At 43.8% G+C, this 21583-nt stretch overlaps 1 protein-coding gene across 1 annotated transcript in view; it reads right to left on the bottom strand.

Annotated features, from left to right (window-relative positions):
* The window catches only part of ranbp3l (RAN binding protein 3 like), a 49077-nt gene extending 27810 nt beyond the window's left edge, over positions 1 to 21267 (bottom strand). Inside the window, exon 1 of the mRNA XM_003224260.4 lies at positions 20756 to 21267. Within this exon, the coding sequence (XP_003224308.1) occupies positions 20756 to 20873 (118 nt within the window). The 5' untranslated portion in view covers positions 20874 to 21267. The remainder of the gene's footprint in view (positions 1 to 20755) is intronic.
* Between the last annotated feature and the right edge of the window lie 316 nt (positions 21268 to 21583).

Below are 21583 nucleotides of genomic sequence, written 5' to 3'. Positions count from 1 at the left end.
AAAAACAGCAGCAAAGGACAACAACAGCTATAAGAATAAAAACAGTCCATCATACTCTTTGCCTGGATCTACAATCTATATATATAAAAGGGTAATGAAATTTCAGCCTAGGACAAAACAACAAAACTACACATCCCAGAAACACTAAACTTGACAGCACAACCCCTCATCCATGTCTCTACATTCATACAACAAAAAGCTCCAGAAAACAGCCAGGCTTTGAGACTGCAAGGCTATTTGCTGCTATTCCACCTGGCCAACAAAGGATTCCCATAAGCCACAGCAACGCGTGGCCGGGCAAAGTTAGTGTCATATAATATAATCCAGTTCAAAGCAGATAATCTGGATTCAGAAACCAGATTATATGCCAGTGTAGATGGAGCCTACGGAAATAGATCCTGAAATATCATCTGGCCTGTCATTCACACATCATTAAAGCTAAGGAACATGGAGTTGTAAAAGCCTAATGCAAAAGTTGTTAAGGTATTTGGGATCCCATTTGTTAACAGAATTCAGCTTTAACCTTGCTCCTTTTTGGTATCATCACTAGTTTTTATGTTCTCCATAGATACTCATACTTCAACAAAACTCACTTTGTTTAAGGGTAGCCAGCTGCTAATAGTTTGTGATATAGAAATACTTGAAATACTTGAACATTTCATTTCAAATTCAGCAGAGGGCAGTAGTGGCTAGCTCTGTACTGTACATCAATTTTAGGTTCCTTTCCTCTTTTCATGCTTGGGCCGGTAACTTTAAAGGCTTACTCATTTCTTCATGCAGGCATTCTTTTACTGAGGGCAATTCAGCAGTCTTAATTTAGGTTTTCCCCCTTTACTGCACTAAACTGAACTGTACCATATGGTTACGGTAGACTCATCTAATATAGTTTAACTGCATTGAACTGCATTATATGAGTATACATCAGGCATGAGCAAACTTTGGCCCTCCAGGTGTTTTGGACTTCAACTCACACAATTCCTAACAGCCGGTAGGCTGTTAGGAATTGTGGGAGTTGAAGTCCAAAACACCTGGTGGGCCCAAGTTTGCCCATGTCTGGTCTACACTGACTATGTAATGCAGTTTAAAACTACATGATATGGTCAATGTAGACATATAATGCATAATCTTCCACCATGATTTTTAATGGAGGAGTCTCCTGAAAAGACATCTCCACATCTCTTCCAAGTAAGAAGGAAGGCAAAAGTTAACCCACCTTGCCACAAAAAAAGTTCAATTTTGGAAAGGGTTTCAATTAAAGGATTGTGACTTTGAAACATAATGCATTCATAGAGGAAGAGAGAGAAAGAGAGATGGAGGTGATGAGGGATGTGAAAAACAAAATACCAGACTTACTGTGGTCAGCTATCAGAGAATTAGTGTTTACTGAAGCTGCAAGGCCACAGAGAGCTGCCAAACTGCACATATTCCATGCCAGAATTGGGAGAGGGGGTGATGACCGTCACCCCAGCTTTCAAATTGATTTGAAAACGCAGCAGAAAGTTCCATAGATTACTCCCCAAAAAAAAGAACGGAGCGGGACCGCAACAGACTATTATTAAAAGACCTTTTTTCCTTCATTTTCCTCTTCCCTGAACTATGTAACAAATCCCCCCAATAAAAGTAGCATTTATTTTAACAGTAACCCTCTCTATCTGGTTATTTTGTATCTTTTCTCTGATTCCTTTCCTTTGCATGCAATCTCTCTCTCCCTCCCGTCCCTTTAAACTCCGGTTGAGGTTTCCCTGCCATAGATTAACATGGCGGTCGATATAAATTGGCTCATATCTCTATCAAAATTACCCCTAGAACGCTCCTCTTTTAGTCCTAACCCTTTCTAAGGCTCCTGACTCGAAGACAACCAGCAGAACCGGAATCGGTCCAGTTTTCGGCAGCTCAACAGCTGACTGTCAAACAGGACCGACAGCTCCTTTCAAGCCAAGCTGCTGCTTTATCCCGGGTTTTCCTCTCCCCGCGACTCGCGGAATGGCTTTCCCTAGCCCCTTTCTGTGAATTGGGGATGGGGGGATCGCTCTCTCGCGGGGGAGACATAGTTCCCCAAGGACCCTCACCCTCTACAGCTGCTAGGGGGTGACGGACGGGTGCACTCCACGTTTCATGCATACTTTTGTGATTTTATGAAGAAGAAGAACACTCTTCCCCAGACCTACCCTTGGACTTATGAAATCCTATACCTCCAAAGACTTACTAACCCATATGTGCCCCTTCCCCATGCCATCTCTATGAATTCCCTATGAACTCTTTCTCCTCATGTATTTGTGAATTTTCATATTCTATGTACTTGGACACACTCATGACTCGCTGTGTATGAATTTCAAATCGTTGGGCTAACTTCATGAATTGTGAAATCATGCTGCTTGAACCCCACTTCTATATTGGATTCCCCAGATGTTGTGAACTTCGTCCTTATCAAATGTTTTCTATTGCTTATTTCTATTGTTTATATCATTCATGATTCCCCTTTATGCAATGTCACCCACCTTTATGGATTCTCCTTTATCTCCTTTATCTACCTATCTGCCTATATGTATTTATACTCTTTGGGATCCCCGGAAAATATGTGTTTTTCCCAGCTGGGTTTATATTCCAACTTTATTTTTAATTTTCATTTTATCCCATATAATTGGCAGATCATGAAATCAAATGGGAAATATTATGACCCCAACCTGAACTCTAGCCCCATGACTCAGACCTCCCTTCCCAAAAACAAAAGGATAATCTGCCACAGTTTAATCCAATCTCATTCCGATCGCATGGACAATATAGGGCGAGTCACCAAACTCCTAAAGGTGACTCGCCCCCAAGGCAAACATTGTCACATCTCAGGCCAGGACGCCGCAGGAAGGCACCCTGTGGGGCCGTCAATGATGGCTCATCACCACCCATCACCACTTCCTGTCTGACACCCCAAAGACATATCTAAAATCTGCGAACGTGACAGGACCCCGGACATCCTTGATGGGTGTCATTAAATTCCTTTAGAAATTGGCTGGGCCAGAATTAATCCGATGTTTCCTGTCCGGTCACCGCATTGTTTCTATAGCTCCCGCCTCCTCCTCTCTGATTGGCCCGAGGGGGGACAAAAAACGGCTCCCCATTGGGCCAGCAGGGCAAGGCAGGAAACGAAAGCCCGCCTCGTTCAACCTCTCAGCCTATCCGCGATCAGATGGGCAGGGAAGCGGGGCGGGAAATTCAAAGGGCTGTCAGACCGAAACATTGTATAAATATGACTTTATTTGAAACATATGGTACGCTAGTAGATTGAATGATCGCTATTAGCGTCCCTTTCAGCTGAATTGCTCAATAAAAACTCCTTGGCGGATTTTCCTTCAACTTGGCGGACCTTCTTCATTTCAGGCTTCAGGTTGTATTGCGGCTTATATTCTTCTTTTGGCTTCGCCAAGGTCCGCTCCCTCAGGACCGGATCGGCTTCCTTCTAAAGGGGCCCGATCCCCCAAACGCGGTCGATAACATAATTTGGCTTTACCACGAAGGGACTTGCTTGGAAGTTCCAAAAATCAATTTTTTTAGGCTAAAATTCCAAGCGGCGACCTTGGTCCAGATATTCTGGGACAGGTTGGGGAGAGAAACGGCTGCAAGGAGGGCCCTCCGACCAACAATTTGACCTCATTTCACATCCAAATTTCTCTGGCAGTCCCTTTCTCTCTCTAGATCTGATTCAGGGTACTGAACAAAGGAGCCAGATAGGAGGAAGCAGATTTTTAGCTCCTCGAAGGAAAGGCGCCAACGTGAAACAGGGGACGCCCTGGAAAAATAAAAGGGAACCGGCCCCGTTGTTAAGACCCAGGTGGGCGGAGTTCTGGAGGTATTGCACTTCGGATCAGGGCTCGGTAACAAATTCCTGGTGAAACGCGGGAACATCTGGCGCCCGGTGGTGTGTGAGAACAGTCTGGCTTGTAAGATTACAGGTTCTAGGATCGTGGGGTAGGGGAACGATTGTGTTCCCGGGGCACCTGCGGATCCCACGAACGCCAGCCATTCAGCCTTGGTGTAGGGAGAACTCTTGAAAGGACGAGTTGCATCCAGCCGGTGGGTGAGTCGTTACTCCATTAACTGTCAGGTACTGGGCAGGGGCTGAGCCAAGGATGGGTGTTTGTTCAAGCACGTCTAGGGTGTCCCACCCCAGCAGACATCCCCAGGGATTCTCCATTGGGAAAGATCCTGGCCAATTGGGGTGGGCTTTGCATCGAAAAACATGGTGCAGGCCAGGTTGGGCTAACTCAGAGCACATAAGTGGCCCCTTGTGGCCCTTGAAGGGGGGACAGCTTGCCCCCCCGCTTGAGTCACCGAATTCGGAGTGTTGACCTAAGGTGACTCACCATGGGGAGGGCAGGTGGTTCCAGCTTGCTTATGTTGCAATGTTCATGGCCTTAAGCCAGAGGGAGAGTGGAAGGGGAAGAGGGGGTCCAAGTCTTCCCATGCAGGGACGTGGGCTCAAAACCTACCCTCCTCAGAAGCTCCCCTCTAGACCTACTTCCCCTCCCGCCTCCACCAGAAGAGGAACTTCTGGAGACATTTGCTTACCCCCCACCTTACCAAACCCGACCCCCATCCCTTGCCTCACCTCATCCCCCGTTTTCTCCCCTGATCTGAGTCTTGCACCGACCCAGAACCCCCAAATCGACCCTTCAAGGGAACCTCTGCTTCCCGGGATCCCACTCTCCCAGACTCACTCTCCCAACTCCCTGCCATTTACCCCCGTCTCCCTTCCGTTTCCCAGCCCTCTGTTTTCTCTCAGCCCCATCTCCCCTCCGTTTCCCAACCTCCTATTCCCTCTCCACCCCTCCCCAACCGAATCCCTCTAAGCCTTTTTCCCTTCCACCCCAAAGACTTCTTCCCCCTTGCAGCCCCCCTCCCTTAATCTCTCCCTCTCTTCCTCTCGCTCGTCCTTTTTGACCAGAGGAACAGGGGGAAAGAAGGGGCCGGGGGGGGGGGATGAGGACCCTCAGAGGAAGGAGGAATTGACTGTTCAGAGACCATAAAACATCCATTGCCACCCTCTGTTTTATCTGGAGCCTGAATATTGGGTCAATAGTTCTCCAAAGAATTATTTTCCCCTCTCCCCCTCCTTTTCAAAGCAATCTGCTTCTGAATTTTTGAGTCACAGTTCAATCCCCTTTTTTCCCCTCTTCTTTTCTGTCTGCTTTCAAAACTTTACCCAAAATCTCTAGAAACTCCCCAAAGATCCCAGAGGAGCATAAATTTTTAGACTGTAAATTTGCATTTTTGTTGGTTACAATTTGCAAGTGGGACCTTTGATCTGGCATTCTTTCCAAAGCATCAGGTCACACCTTGAAATTTGCTCAAACCAAAGGATCCTGTGTCCTCAAAGACTCCTTTCCCTTTTTCTTTTTTCTTCACCCAATCCCTTTGGGCAACCCTGCAAAACCCCTCCCCTTTTTTTAATCTCCCTCTCAGCCTCCCCCCCCCTTCTCTCTGGGGGATATTGTGTATCTTTGGAAAACCTTCCATCTTCAGAGACTGGCTGAGTCCTGCCTGGGGCTTCCCTGTTCTCTGAGTAGTATTCTTTGTTTGATTGCCTTGACATTGGAGCTTTGTATGTCCTTTAAATGTGGGGAACCAAGTTTTGTTCCTTTTCCTCATGATTTTCTTCCTTGAGCTATCCTCTCTGTTTCTCTCTCTCTCCCTCTTGTTTGCTATCTCTTGAATGACTGTGTATACAATGGGTTAGGGGTTTTACTAACACTCTCTCAGTATAAAAGGGACCGTTGGGAACTGTAGAATGGGGATCCTGGCACCCCACATGAAAGGCACTCCACTCCGACCTGGACTACCAGGACCATCATCCGCTCCTGTGGCTATAAAGGGACTCTGAGAAACCCAGCTCAGATAAGGCGAGAGCAACCAGTGGGGTGCCATCACGGTGATGAGGCCCCCACCCACAAGCTGGCTCCAACCCCTGGCAGGGGTCGTAAGGCTGACCCTGAGCAGAAGAACATCCGCCTTCTAATGCAGGGAGGAAAGGGCGCCCCCACGAGACCAGGAGAAGGCTGGCAGGTAAGGGCGACCCCCCTCACCTGAGAAGAGGCTAAAGGTGTGTCCCCATGGAGCCACGAACAGGACCCTCGCTGTTGGTCGCTGGGTCAGGCGCGAGTGGGGAGCCCAAACATGGCTGCGAGGGTGCCAGAGGAACCTTCAGTATTGAAAATGTCCCAGAAGGTATGAATGATTTATTTCCATTTTTTCCCTCCTTTATTCTTCCTTATAAAATTAACCCTCCACTCTTAGGGTCTTGGGGGAAGGGGAGTGGGGAGGGGACACGTGATCTCTTTTCTTTGCTGTCTTGAGGCATTCTCTATCCCTTGGACCTCCTCCCGGGTGGAGGTGCTGGACCTGGCTGTGGACACTAGGAGGCGCCTGGTGAAGATGGCATCACAACCTCCTCGAAGCCCTCCTGACCTCCTACACCGCTTGCAAGGTGCTGGGATCCATACCCGGATCCATCAAGAGTGCTCCTGAACCAGAGCCAACCCCCACCAGCGGTGAGGAAGACAAAGATCTGTGGACAGCTGAGCTGGGAGACGACCTGAAGGTGTTGTTCCGGAAAACACCTCCTCAGGGACCGCCGCCCGCGAACTGCCCTGACCCACACCCTCCCGAGGCCCGGAGAAAGACCAAAAGCCAGAGACCAAAGCACAAGACCCTCTCCAAGGACCTCTCCAAATTCCATCCTTCTAGCACCACGGGAACACCCCCATTTGGACCTACAAACATTTGACAGCTCGCTTTGACAGCTGTCAAATCGGCCCTCACTTCAACCCCCGCTCGGAAGAGCTAACCCCACGATTCCACTGGGAGCTGTCCGGCGTGCTGAATCAGGAGCCGTGAGTCCTAATTTCCCTTCTAGTTTTCTCTCTGCTCTCTCCCTGTCTTTCCCACTAGGAGCTGTCCCAGGTACTTAAGCCTAGAAAATGCTAACCCTAATTCTCATCTTTTCTCTGACTCTCCCTGCCAGTTCTAGCCCGGTGTTGTATGAATGGCTTTCTTCTAAAGTAAACTTCTGGCAACAGTTGGCCACAAAAGCCTTAAATGTCTCAGATTTTTGCCTGTCCGGTGGAGCCTCAGCCACAGACCTGTTTTCCACCTGTTTAATTGGCATTCCAGAACCTCTGGAAATTTTTAGAAATTATACCATGTTCCAAGACATCCCAAAGGATATGTCTTACAGAGATCTCTCTATCTGGGGAAGAGTCTCCATGGACAAGTTGCCTGGCATGGCTACCATCCGCCTTGCTCATGTTCCTCAAGCAGAAAATTGCTTTCAAATACCCACCTGCCTCGGTGAGTGCCATCAGCTTCCCATTGACAACTCTCTAAATTGTACACATATAGAAAAACTGTCTCATTTGAATGCCCATTTGGTCCTGCCCCCAGGATGGTTTTTCCTGTGTGGACAGACAGCCTATGGTTATCTACCTGCCAATACCTCCATGGGGAATTGTGCATTGGGTAGGCTGTCTCTTTTTATGCCTTCCAGGAACGACCTAGAATTGGCACACTCTTTGGGTCGGAAGGCAAGATCCATTCAAAACTTGAATCCAAATTGTGACCCCTCAGTGGTGGAAAAAGGCATCCCACAATTTGTGGCGGCTGCATTGTTCACTCCTGGAGTGGCCTCAGCCATGAATTATAGGGCCATAAAGCATCTGGCCTGCGCTCTGGTCAAAAACATCAATTATACCCCTCAAGCCTTGGCATCAGTGGCAAAGGAAATGCATGAGCTGCGGGAGGCTGTATTAGATAACAGGGCAGCTATTGATTTCCTCCTATTGAAAAACCACTATGGCTGTGAGAGTGTAAGGCACATGTGCTGCTTTAATTTGACAGACCAGACTCCTATGATTCATAAATCCATCGAGGGTTTGAATGATTTGGCCTCAGGAATTAAGGAGACGACTGGATTCGACCTTATTGGCTCCCTTCTTTAGACTGGTTGAGGAAAGGTTTTCTCCTCTTTCTAGCTATAATCCTTTTCCTTCTAATAATAAGCTGTTGCTGGTCGCATTTGCCCGCTCTGTTCCAAATTTGTCGCAAAAAAAACCATTCGAACCCCTCTCAGCAGATGGCCATGCTGCCGCTAAGAGGTTATAATGCTTATGCGGTAGGGCAGGGGCGAAGTGGGCTCCTCCCATCTTCGCCCCGCCCTTACCGAGTGGGGAATATGATGACCGTCACCCCAGCTTTCAAATTGATTTGAAAACGCAGCAGAAAGTTCCATAGATTACTCCCCAAAAAAAAGAACGGAGCGGGACCGCAACAGACTATTATTAAAAGACCTTTTTTCCTTCATTTTCCTCTTCCCTGAACTATGTAACAAATCCCCCCAATAAAAGTAGCATTTATTTTAACAGTAACCCTCTCTATCTGGTTATTTTGTATCTTTTCTCTGATTCCTTTCCTTTGCATGCAATCTCTCTCTCCCTCCCGTCCCTTTAAACTCCGGTTGAGGTTTCCCTGCCATAGATTAACATGGCGGTCGATATAAATTGGCTCATATCTCTATCAAAATTACCCCTAGAACGCTCCTCTTTTAGTCCTAACCCTTTCTAAGGCTCCTGACTCGAAGACAACCAGCAGAACCGGAATCGGTCCAGTTTTCGGCAGCTCAACAGCTGACTGTCAAACAGGACCGACAGCTCCTTTCAAGCCAAGCTGCTGCTTTATCCCGGGTTTTCCTCTCCCCGCGACTCGCGGAATGGCTTTCCCTAGCCCCTTTCTGTGAATTGGGGATGGGGGGATCGCTCTCTCGCGGGGGAGACATAGTTCCCCAAGGACCCTCACCCTCTACAGCTGCTAGGGGGTGACGGACGGGTGCACTCCACGTTTCATGCATACTTTTGTGATTTTATGAAGAAGAAGAACACTCTTCCCCAGACCTACCCTTGGACTTATGAAATCCTATACCTCCAAAGACTTACTAACCCATATGTGCCCCTTCCCCATGCCATCTCTATGAATTCCCTATGAACTCTTTCTCCTCATGTATTTGTGAATTTTCATATTCTATGTACTTGGACACACTCATGACTCGCTGTGTATGAATTTCAAATCGTTGGGCTAACTTCATGAATTGTGAAATCATGCTGCTTGAACCCCACTTCTATATTGGATTCCCCAGATGTTGTGAACTTCGTCCTTATCAAATGTTTTCTATTGCTTATTTCTATTGTTTATATCATTCATGATTCCCCTTTATGCAATGTCACCCACCTTTATGGATTCTCCTTTATCTCCTTTATCTACCTATCTGCCTATATGTATTTATACTCTTTGGGATCCCCGGAAAATATGTGTTTTTCCCAGCTGGGTTTATATTCCAACTTTATTTTTAATTTTCATTTTATCCCATATAATTGGCAGATCATGAAATCAAATGGGAAATATTATGACCCCAACCTGAACTCTAGCCCCATGACTCAGACCTCCCTTCCCAAAAACAAAAGGATAATCTGCCACAGTTTAATCCAATCTCATTCCGATCGCATGGACAATATAGGGCGAGTCACCAAACTCCTAAAGGTGACTCGCCCCCAAGGCAAACATTGTCACATCTCAGGCCAGGACGCCGCAGGAAGGCACCCTGTGGGGCCGTCAATGATGGCTCATCACCACCCATCACCACTTCCTGTCTGACACCCCAAAGACATATCTAAAATCTGCGAACGTGACAGGACCCCGGACATCCTTGATGGGTGTCATTAAATTCCTTTAGAAATTGGCTGGGCCAGAATTAATCCGATGTTTCCTGTCCGGTCACCGCATTGTTTCTATAGCTCCCGCCTCCTCCTCTCTGATTGGCCCGAGGGGGGACAAAAAACGGCTCCCCATTGGGCCAGCAGGGCAAGGCAGGAAACGAAAGCCCGCCTCGTTCAACCTCTCAGCCTATCCGCGATCAGATGGGCAGGGAAGCGGGGCGGGAAATTCAAAGGGCTGTCAGACCGAAACATTGTATAAATATGACTTTATTTGAAACATATGGTACGCTAGTAGATTGAATGATCGCTATTAGCGTCCCTTTCAGCTGAATTGCTCAATAAAAACTCCTTGGCGGATTTTCCTTCAACTTGGCGGACCTTCTTCATTTCAGGCTTCAGGTTGTATTGCGGCTTATATTCTTCTTTTGGCTTCGCCAAGGTCCGCTCCCTCAGGACCGGATCGGCTTCCTTCTAAAGGGGCCCGATCCCCCAAACGCGGTCGATAACAGGGGTGGGGAACTGTTGCAACAGCTTAAACTCTGAATTGGAAGGAACTTTTCTGAGTTTCACTGGATTGCTGGCAGAAAAATCAAGAACTTTTGCTATTCCAGTATATTATAAATAGTAGCAGACTTACCATCCTTTGGGGAGAAATAATGATGAGCAGAAAAGACAGACAATAATGTTTAAAAGGGTTGTTGATACCACTTGGAGCTCCCAACATGTACATGTGCCTTCAAGTTGCCTATCAATTGATGGCGGCCCCATGAACTTCATAGGGTTTTCTTAATCAAGGAATAGAGGCAGTTTTTCCAGTTCCTTCCTCTGAAATATAGTTAGATGAACCCCTCCTCAAATAAAGAAATGCACTTTATTTAGAACTGGAAGCAAGAGCAACAAAGAGTTGGCTTTTGATGAGAGTGTCACCATTCCTTCAGATTATTTTCATAACAGGTAAATCTATTCATTAAAACTAGAGATTCTGCTAAGACTTGTACTTCCTGACTCATAAATATGAGCTCTCGCTTTCAAGAGGGGTATTACAAGGCAAGCATAACTCCCTCTCCTCAATATATCTCGGTGTGCTGATTTAAATTTCCTAAGGCCCTTCCACACAGCCATAGTCAGACACGACTAGACTTAATGTCAGGGGAAAATCTTTACCTTTACCTTAATGTGGATTATCTGATTTGATAATCTGGATTATATGGCAGTGTAGAAGGGCTCTCAGTTTATTCCAAGTCAATGCCATTCAAGTCAAAGAATGCTCTCTGAGCAGGACAGAAAACATGCCCCAGGGAGTTTGGTAATGTATCTTTTGGGGAGATTATAATTTCCATAATGTCTCACTGATCATGTTGACAGATGCATTCTGGAAGTTCTACATGATTTTCCTATATTTCTGGAGGGAGATCTTGTACTAGAAAGAGAATGCTTATTGAAAATCTGATGGAGAAATTCCTCACTTGGAGGGGAGTGCAATTCAAGGGTAAAGTATGGCCTGGTATCCACCCAATGGAAATATGCAAAAAACAACAGAGATGCCACTAATGATGCTAGCATTATTGGCTTGTTTTGAGGAAAGGAAAAAGAAAGGAGGGATAACATTGGCCTGTTCTCTTTCATTAGCAAAAGCAGAATGCAACATATGCCAATGGGCAAAGTTGTTTGTACAGAGATTCTTCCTAAGTAGAGTTGGCTTACTCCACAGAAAAGCCAACTGGGACAGAGGAAAGGGGTGGGATAGCAACCTCCCCTGTTCCTCCTCCTCAAGAGCAACACATGATTTGTCCGGCCAATTTTGCAGTAGCAACCAGTTTGTACCGGGTTGCTCCAGTCCTGAGCAGCTCAGCTACTTTTAAGTACAGGAGGTTCCTGGAAAAGTCCCTGCAGAAGTTTGGCAACTGAGTTGTCTCTGGCCAATGGGACTGGAATAGTCCTTCCCTTTCTGCCAAGAGAAGACCAGACAATGAATCTGTTCTCCAGGCTCATAAATAATGACTTTAGACTGGGGTTCCCCCCACCCCACCCCCTTAATCTGAACACATAAAGCTAAATGCTTGATATGGATAGCTAAGAAGAGCACAGCTTAATTTCTCGTCTTCATACATGCTCCTTACTTTTCACACTTTCTCCCACTATGGGCAGCCCTTTCATTTACTTTTCCAGAAGTGTCCACCTTTTTTGTTTTTACATAGTTGGCAAAATGGTGTTTCTGTTTTACAAGGTGTTTAGGGGATGTGGCTGAGTAGACTTATTCAAATATACACGTTTTTCCACATTTGCAGTTTTGATTAAAGTGTTCCTTCTAGAAACCCCTAGGTCAGGCATGAGCAAACTTCGGCACTCCAGGTGTTTTGGACTTCAGTTCAGTAGGTTGTTAGGAATTGTGGGAGTTGAAGTCCAAAACACCTGGAGGACCGAAATTTGCCCGTGGCTGACCTAGGTCCTTCAGTGTGACTCTACAGTCCACTTCCTCTGGTCATGCTGCAGGACCTAGAGGTTTATAGAGAAAACACCTCTCTAGGAACCCCTAGGTCCCCCTGTGCAGTTCTATGGTCAGCTTCCAGCAAAAGTCAACCATACCGTAGATACATGCTGGGAGACCTGGAAATTACAAAAGAGGTCTTCTCTCAGTTAAAAAATACCAATTTTTTAATCCATGTTTTTTTTCACTTTCATGGGAACCCATAGCCTAGAGAATGTGGAGAGCTGGCTGCATAGCAGTTTTAGTGTGGTCTTATTTATAATAATTGATTGCACATAAACTGCTTGGAGATCTCCTTTAGTGCCAAACAATGGAAGAGAAACCCAATAGAGAGATATCCATTAAGTAGATTTGGCCTTCGTTGGGAAGTCCTGACCTAAATGTGAATTTCCAGAAAAGTCATAAAGAGTTATTTAGAATATCTGACCAGTAGAAAAACATAATTTGGAAAACAACAACAACAACAACAACAATAATAATAATAATAATAATAATAATAATTGAACTTCAAAGACTCTGGCAGAAACCAGTGCAGGTGGTCCCGGTGGTGGTGGGCACATTGGGTGCCGTGCCAAAAGATCTCAGCCGGCATTTGGAAACAATAGACATTGACAAAATTACGATCTGCCTACTGCAAAAGGCCACCCTGCTGGGATCTACACGCATCATCCGAAAATACATCACACAGTCCTAGACACTTGGGAAGTGTTCGACTTGTGGTTTTGTGAAACGAAATCCAGCATGTCTATCTTGTTTGCTGTGTCATACAACATCGTTGTGTCAATAATAATAACTTTATTCTTTTAACCCGCCCCATCTCCCCGAAGGGACTTACATAGGGACCAAGCACAGTAGAACAAAAAATTAAAATATATCACCATAAAATACAATTGCATTACAATGAATTAAGCACATGAAAACATATAAAATATCACAAAAACATAAAGTCAACAACAACAAATAATCAGTAGCCAGGCACAGTGGTTTTTAATGGCTGGAATCCTGTTGGTCAGTCCTAGCTAGAATAAACTCATGTCAGTTTTGAATGGTGAAGCAAGATCAACTGAATGGCTCAAATCTGGCCAGAATTGAACAATAGGATTTATGCCCCAATTTCAGGTACAGAAGAACAAGAAACAAAGAGCGTGCTTCAGATTATGGAAGTCATAGACTGGTGCCCCACATCTCAGTTAAGGAAAATTAGTAATTATCAAATGAGAGCAAAAGTTTCATATTTGTAACATGAAACTTTGCTACGTGAATGATATTTAATTTTGTTGCTCAAGGAGAAAATTAACTAAAATCTAAACCTACTCTTTGGTAACAACAGTTTATCTTTTCTAGCCATGAGCCAAATGCTCTCATCTTATAATTTGCAGAGGTCTCTGTCACAGTGAACTTCCCCGCATGCTTCAATTGTTCGTATCAGTTTCAAATGTAGTAGAAATAGGAAAAAGCTATTATGTTCACTGAAATCTCGGTAACTACATGTTCGGAGTATTTTGTAGACCCGTCATGCCAAATCGTTGGGAACTCTCAGCTTACTGATAAAGTGCAAAGTCAAATGCAATTCCTAATTATCTCCTGTGAGTCAGAAGCTTCCCATGTTTCATGTTCCATCTGATCACTGTGGTCTAGTGGCCCAGTTTTTGCTGGCTGAGTGCCTTGGTTTAAATGACTGCATTCTGAAGTCACTGCAAAAATATTTTCATCTTGACTTATTTTAAGCAAGAGCAAAATAGAGCCTTAAAGCAGGAGGATTTAAGATCAGTATTAGGGAGAACACGTTTAGTACGAGCAAAGACCCAAGACCAATTCTTGCCAGCTCCAGGTTGCAAGTAGAGCAACGTGAAAGACTATAAAATAAGCCTCACAGCTAGACAACAGTGGTTGCAGTCAGCCAAGTGTAAATACACTGTGACGTACATTTCATGTTGCAACCATTGCTGTATCTTAGGGTTTTGGATTGGGCGGCAATGTGTTGCCTTCTAGATGTCCTATTAGCTTCATCAAGCCTAGCCAGAATAGCCTGTGTTTAGGATTGATGGGAATTGCAATCTGTCAACATCTGGAACACTGGACTTTGCCTACTCCTTGTTTAGGGACTTCAGGATTGATATGTCTAGCCACAAAAGTCAAAGTTTAAGTGTATGCTTTTAAGCATAGCATTTCATGCAGCATAACACATACTTTCCAGTTCCAACACTGAAGCAAGTACTTCCAAGCAGCATGCTGGGTGCTGAACCACTGCCTGGCCGCTGTGGCGGACTGGATGAGGAGGAACAAGCTGAGGATCAATCCTGACAAGACAGAGGCCCTCCTGATCAGTCGCGCGTCGGATCGGGGTATTGGGTGGCAACCTGTGCTGGACGGGGTCGCACTCCCCCTGAAATCACAGGTCCGCAGTTTGGGGGTCCTCCTGGACTCAGCGCTGACGCTTGAGGCGCAGGTGTCGGCGGTGGCCGGGAGGGCCTTCGCACAACTCAAACTTGTGCGCCAACTGCGACCATACCTCGTGAAGTCTGACTTGACCACGGTGGTGCATGCCTTAGTTACCTCTAGACTGGACTACTGTAATGCGCTCTACGTGGGGCTTCCCTTGAAGACGGCCCAGAAACTACAATTGGTCCAGCGCTCGGCTGCCAGGTTAATTATGGGGACGAGTTACAGGGAGAGATCTACTCCCCTGTTCAAGGAGCTCCACTGGCTGCCTTTTATTTTCCGGTCCCAATTCAAGGTGTATACCATCACATATAAAGCCCTAAACGGTTTGGGACCCACCTACCTTCGTGACCGTATCTCCTACCACAAGCCTACATGATCCCTTCGCTCATCAGGGGAAGCTTTCCTGTCCCCACTCCCGATATCCCAGATCCGCCTTGTGGGAACAAGGGAGAGGGCCTTTTCTGCTGTGGCCCCCCGATTGTGGAATTCTCTGCCCACGGAGATTAGGCAAGCCCCCACACTAGCAGCCTTCAAGAAAGACTTGAAAACATGGCTCTTTCGCTGCGCTTTTGGAGAGTAACCATTTTATATTTCTTTTCCGTTGCTCCCCCTAATATCTATCCTCCAGAATACCCCACTCCCTTATGACCCTGTTCGCTGTGGTTTTTATTTTTATGTCTTTCTCACCCCGAGTTTTAACTTAATGTTCATGTGGTCTGCCCTTGTTTTTATTGTCTCCTTGTTTTATTTTGTAATGGATATTATTTACTGTATTGTTTATTGTATTGTGTTGTGCTGTTCTTTTATATGCCGTTTATATTGTATTGTTTTGGGCGTGGCCCCATGTAAGCCGCCCCGAGTCCCCATTGGGGAGATGGTGGCGGGGTATAAATAAAGTTTTATTATTATTATTATTATTATTATTACTGTGTGGATAAAATGCCAAAAATTATAAATCCAGAAGAACAGACAATCTGGAGGAGGCTGCAGCGGTTTGCTTTTACCAGAGTCAACAGTAATAAAAGGCAAGATTTCTCTTTTTCCTCTTCTCTCCCTCCTACTGAATTGAGTGCAAATCACATCTGCAATTTAAATTCTAGTTGTAACAACTGAAGTAAGCCAAGGACAAAGGGACAGTGGAAGGAAGACAGGGGAATTGGGATATTTTAAAAGCAGTTGAAAAGTGAGAGGATAGAAGAGTAATTAAGACTATCCCTGCCACAAAGGATGATCAGTCTTGAAATGTTGGCCTAGCAATTTAATTGTCCCTTAACTTATAATATATGGTGCAATCAACAGTGTAGTCAAAATTGGATGAGAAATAATGCTGCCTTGACTGTGTGCTTCTGTAAACATGAAATCTAGAATAAAATCCATTAAGTTTGTACAGGTTTAGACAAGTTCTAAGTTTATCTTTAAAGCTTTAATGATTCCTGGCAACAAGAAAGGTGTCAGTAGAACAAGCTAAACATATCCTGTTTCACGGCTTTACCAGCACTGAAAGGTGTGAAATAGCACATCAATGCTAAATCAGCTAGAAATCTCTTTTAAAGGGCTTCCCTGAACATTGCATGAAAGTGGGAGTAAAATGAACACCATATGTAACTGACATGAAAATGTTTCAGGTTTGGACTGCATATTTACCAATGGATCATTGTTTGTTTCTTTAAAAAAAAATCGATATACAGTACTACTTTTCAGTCACTTGGTGTCCAAGGCAGTTTAAACAAAACCATAAATGTTGCAGTAATAAAATACCTAACAATTACAATAAGGGCCAAAATTCCAGCGCCAAATGCATCAGAAGTACATAATGAAAACATATCAACAACATGAGAGGAAATAAGACATTTTAGAGCAGAGAGATTATGTCAACTGTATTTCACTGGAAAGGGTTGACTTAGGACTTCATCACAACAACCTGTTGTCTTATGTCTTATAATAATCATGTTATTTGAGTGAATGGAAGCATGCTATTATCGAAATGGCTACTTTCACGCCTCCATGAAATAGCGCTATGGTGATATTTTGGCGATTCACATTCCCTTAGCCAGTCTTCAATTCTCTCACAGCAGAAGCGACTTGCAGTTTCTCAAGTCGCTCCAGACACACAAAAAAGTCGGTCTTCTGCACAGCCTCACTTCTTATCTGCACTTGCTCTATCCAGTGCATGTGGTGCTCTTTCTATTTTTGCCACAACTTTGCAGTTGTGCAGTTTTGCCATTCTCACAAGGCCTTCCTCTGCTTCTCAATATTAGGACTGCAGTGGAAGTAAACCGTCGCAGAAGAAATAGAGGTGGAACAACAAGGATATTGGATTTATTGACGAGTTTTTCAAGTCAATGAAAAGAAAGAATTCAATCATGATTCCAGTGCAACGCAACTACAGGACAGACCCAAGGCCATCTAATAAGCCCCAACAAAAGGTGCTTTTATCCTGGCATAACTGTGCATGACCAGCCTGATGTGAAAGTACTGACACTAAAGACAAGATGCCACAATTGAGCAGGCCTTGTCTCACCTATGGAGTTGAATCCCATTGAGTAAGATCTCCATCAATGGCCTCAGTGGTTTATTTTCAAACAAAAAATGTTGAAGTGTTTCCTGCTTATTATATTTAACTTTAAAAAATGAAAGGGATTAGTTTTTAAAATTTAAATCCTATAGAGCTAGCAATACCCAAACTTATATGTGTTTGCAGAAGGCCATGTATTTCTATATACTAGAAGTAGCAGCTTTTAGCAATCCAGTAGAATTTGAGTATCCCTTTTCTGAAATCCTTGGGACCAGCCGTGCATTGGATTTTGAATTCTATCAGATTTTGGGATATTTGTGTATATATACAGTAGAGTCTCACTTATCCAACAGAACGTTGGATAAGCAAATATGTTGGATAATAAGGAGGGATTAAGGAAAAGCCTATTAAACATCAAATTACATTATGATTTTACAAATCAAGCACCAAAACATCATGTTTTACAACAAAGTGACAGAAAAAGCAGTTCAATACACGGTAACATTATGTAGCAATTACTTACTGTGTTTACGAATTTAGTACCAAAACATCGCAATGTATTGAAAACGCTGATTACAAAAACATTGGCTACTAACAAATTGACTACAAATAAAGATAGAATTGCATAAAATGAACTTATAGTAACAACGTTGTCGGAAATTAAATGTGTAAAAAGTTCAGTCCTTGCTGCCTAGAGAAACAGCTGTGGATCTGGACGGGAGGCAGACTGCGTTGGATAATCTAGAACGTTGGATAAGCGAATGTTGGATAAGTGAGACTCTACTATATATACACACACACACACACACACACACACACACACATATACATAATGAGGTAATATGGAAATATGATCCAAGTCTAGACAAAATTAGTTTAGGTTTCTTGAATACCTTATACACATAGCCAGAAAATATTTTTATTCATTTTTTTATCATTTTGTGCGTGAAACAAAGTTTATGTTTGTGTCAGAATGCAAAGGTATCACTACTTTCAGCCACCAATAATAATAATAATAATAATAATAATAATAATAATAATAATAATAATAATAAATTATATACATAACCAAAGTTACCATAGTACTTTCAGCCACCAATGTGAAAAAGTTTGGATTTTGGAGTATTTCAGATTTATGAATTGTGGATAAGGGATGGTCAGCCTATACTCCCAATTGGTCAGACTACAAACCCCTTCATCTTCAGGCAATATGCTGTCTGAACATGACAAGAGCTATAGTCCAGCATATCTGCAGAGCTCTAGGATGGGATACTGTGCTTAGAATAAGCCTCATTGAGTCTCCTTCGAAAGAGATAAAGCGGGGTATAAATAAATATCATCATCATCATTTTAAAAAGGGAATCAATGAACAACTTAAATGATAAATTATTAGCACTTAAAATGGTTCCAATGTTGCTTAAGTCTTTCCCTTTTTTCACTCTTTATTTTCTGGGAAAAGCAAACTGAAACTCATCATTTGTAGGGGAGGAATGACCAGAATCAGCATAAATTATATGTAAAGTTTATTGTGCAAGAACCAAAGAAATACAATCAACTGAGCAAAGGACATGTATCTGAGAAGCTCAGCTTCAAAACCTGAGTCAGCTGTGAAACTTTCTGGGTGGCTTTGAATAAGAGATACTATTCTGACCTGTATTCTCTATGGAGGTCCCATTGCAACATGTGCCTGCCCTTACAGAAGATGTCAAAGGTTTCCAGCAATTTTCTAGGGAGAGCACTAGGGTTTAGAAGACAGGGAGAAAATATTTCTAATATTCCAAACCTTATAAACTGATACAGTTGCTGTTTTTTATCTATTCTTGTAGAGTTTTAAAGCTGATTTAACCTCTTTGTATAGGTTTTGTGAAAGGGGACTACTAATCTCCATGCCAAGGAAGACTTAAGAACCAGTTAGCTGTATATTGATTGAAGTATTTGGACTGACAGGCAAATTCAGGGGCATCTGGCAGGAATTTCGACCGGACTGGAAAGAGATTTGAGTTTTCTTCCTTTATGATTATACTATCTGTCAAACCTATATCCTAGAAGAGACAGTAACGTTTGCTCTTGCAACAAAATTCTTAGCTGGGCATAAGGTAAAATCCCAACTGGATAACTTTTGCTCTTGCAAAATTTAGACAAGAGTAGAATTAAAGTATACTTCCCAGTCTCAGCTCCAACCAGCCCTGCCAGGGACTGGAGAGTACAGGATCATTGCAGCCCAAAACTTCAGAGGAATCCCTCTATCCCATTCCCAGGAATCATCACCTATATAGTAATAAAGAACGCCCCATATTTCAATCACTTTCTGTTTTCCTTCTGTATAGAGAAAGTCCCGGTGGTGCAATAGATTAAACCAGCGAGCTGCTGTATTTGTTGATGGAAAGGTCAGTGGTTTGAATCTGGGGAGCGGGGTGAGCCCCCACTGTTAGCCCCAGCTTCTACCAACCTAGCAGTTCAAAAACATGCAAATATGAGTAGATCAATAGGTACTGCTTTGCCGGGAAGGTAATGGCACTCCATGTAGTCATGCCGGCCACATGACCTTGCAGATGTCTATGGACAACACCAGCTATTTGGCTTAGAAATGGAAATGAGCGCCAACTCTCAGAGTTGGACACAAGTATACTTAATGCCAGGGGAAAACCTTTACCTTTACTATAGAGAAAGCGAGCATGGTGTAGTGGTTTGAGTATTGAACTATAACTATGGAGATCAGGATTCAAATCCCTGCTCAACCATAAAAACCTTTCACCTTTTAACCATAAAAACCCACTGTATGACCTTGGGCAAGTCACTCTCTCTCAGCCTCAGGCAAAAGCAAATCCTCTCTGAATAAATCACGCCAAGAAATCTTTGTGATAACTTTTCCTTAGGGTCATCATAAGCTGGAAGCAATCTGAAGGCACACAACGACATCAAGAAATAGAGAAAGTGCAAGGAATTAATACATAGTCCACATCTCTCCAAAAAACCTTCCTGTTTGAGGTACTTTTGGTGGCGGTGGGGTCTCAACCAAAGCAAAATGTCAAAGGGTTCAAAATTCTGGCAAATACTGACCCCAAAAGCATGTTGTGCACAGTTTCGAGAAAGCAAAAAGAGTAAGGGACCAAATTCCCTCCTTTTTTTGGTCATGGGAGATGGGCCTTTTTCAATTGGGGGATAATAATAATAAAACTTTATTTATACCCCGCCACCATCTCCCCGACAGGGACTCGAGGCGGCTTACATGGGGCCATGCCCAGAACAATACAATATAACAAAATATAAAAGAACAACACATCATAACACATTGAACAAGACAATAGATAATAATATACACAGCTAATGTCAAAGAGTGTGCATGTTTCATAATATTTTTGCAAAAAACAACAAATGAGCGAAGGTACCTTCCTCAGACAGTGCACACCTGGACTTGTTTGGGGAGAATTTACTTCCCTGGGATACATTAGAATTTGGATTGGTAAATTCAAGGAGACCTCCTCCTGACTGAACTGCGCTACAGTTTTAGTTTCAGATTCTGGACCTTACATTAAATGTTAAAATGCTTACCTTCGCAATATGCATTGTGTTCGCTGCTGTCCAAAATGTGGACCATGTGATCTCCTTGGTTCATTGTCCACATGTCCCTGGAGTCTCTTCTTTTGATGAAATGAGGTTTGCCCTTCATTTGATGGCAGGGATGACGGTGGGAGCTGCTACCTGCAGATGATCTTTCTATCCTTGAACCTAATCTACTGGTAGAAGTTGACTAGTTTCTCATAGCTGAAGCCCATAGCATTCTCCAGAAACAGAGGAAGATGTTTTCTTCTTATTTTAAGAGTGCTGCAGGGACTCTCACAGCTTACAAAAGAGGGATCAAATCTCTCTTTATTCCTCCTAATTCAACAGTTCTACAGTATTTTTTCACAAGTCCACCACAACTGCATGTGGTTGACGTTTCATATGAGTTTAAACGCCAAATGTTTCCTAGACCAGTGCAAGATCTGAGATATGTTGCAGGTCGTGACGGAGCAAGCATTTCTTTTTGCAGCTAACTCTGTGCTTTCTGTTTCTGACAGCTCTGGCTGGGATACTTAAGAGAGGCAGGACTTGGGGAGGGGATATGTAAAGCCACAAAGATTAACATAAACAGGGGTGGACCAACGGGAGACACTGGCGTTTCTTTGCATAGTATTTACCAGCAGCCAGGGCGAGAGATTACCTTCCTTTCTCATTCTCTCAACTTTCAGACTGAGTGAAAGAAAAGTCTTCATTTTTGAGTCCATCCCCACTTCTTTCCTAGACCTACAATTCATTTTGTGAATTTCCAATTTAAACTTTCTTTTCCAGCCTCACAGAAATGCTCTTGATTTATGAACAAACAGAAAGCAATGCTGG

The sequence above is a fragment of the Anolis carolinensis genome, chromosome 2, assembly GCF_035594765.1.
Source record: "Anolis carolinensis isolate JA03-04 chromosome 2, rAnoCar3.1.pri, whole genome shotgun sequence".
NCBI lineage: Eukaryota > Metazoa > Chordata > Lepidosauria > Squamata > Dactyloidae > Anolis > Anolis carolinensis.
This window is presented reverse-complemented; position numbering and strand designations above follow the sequence as displayed.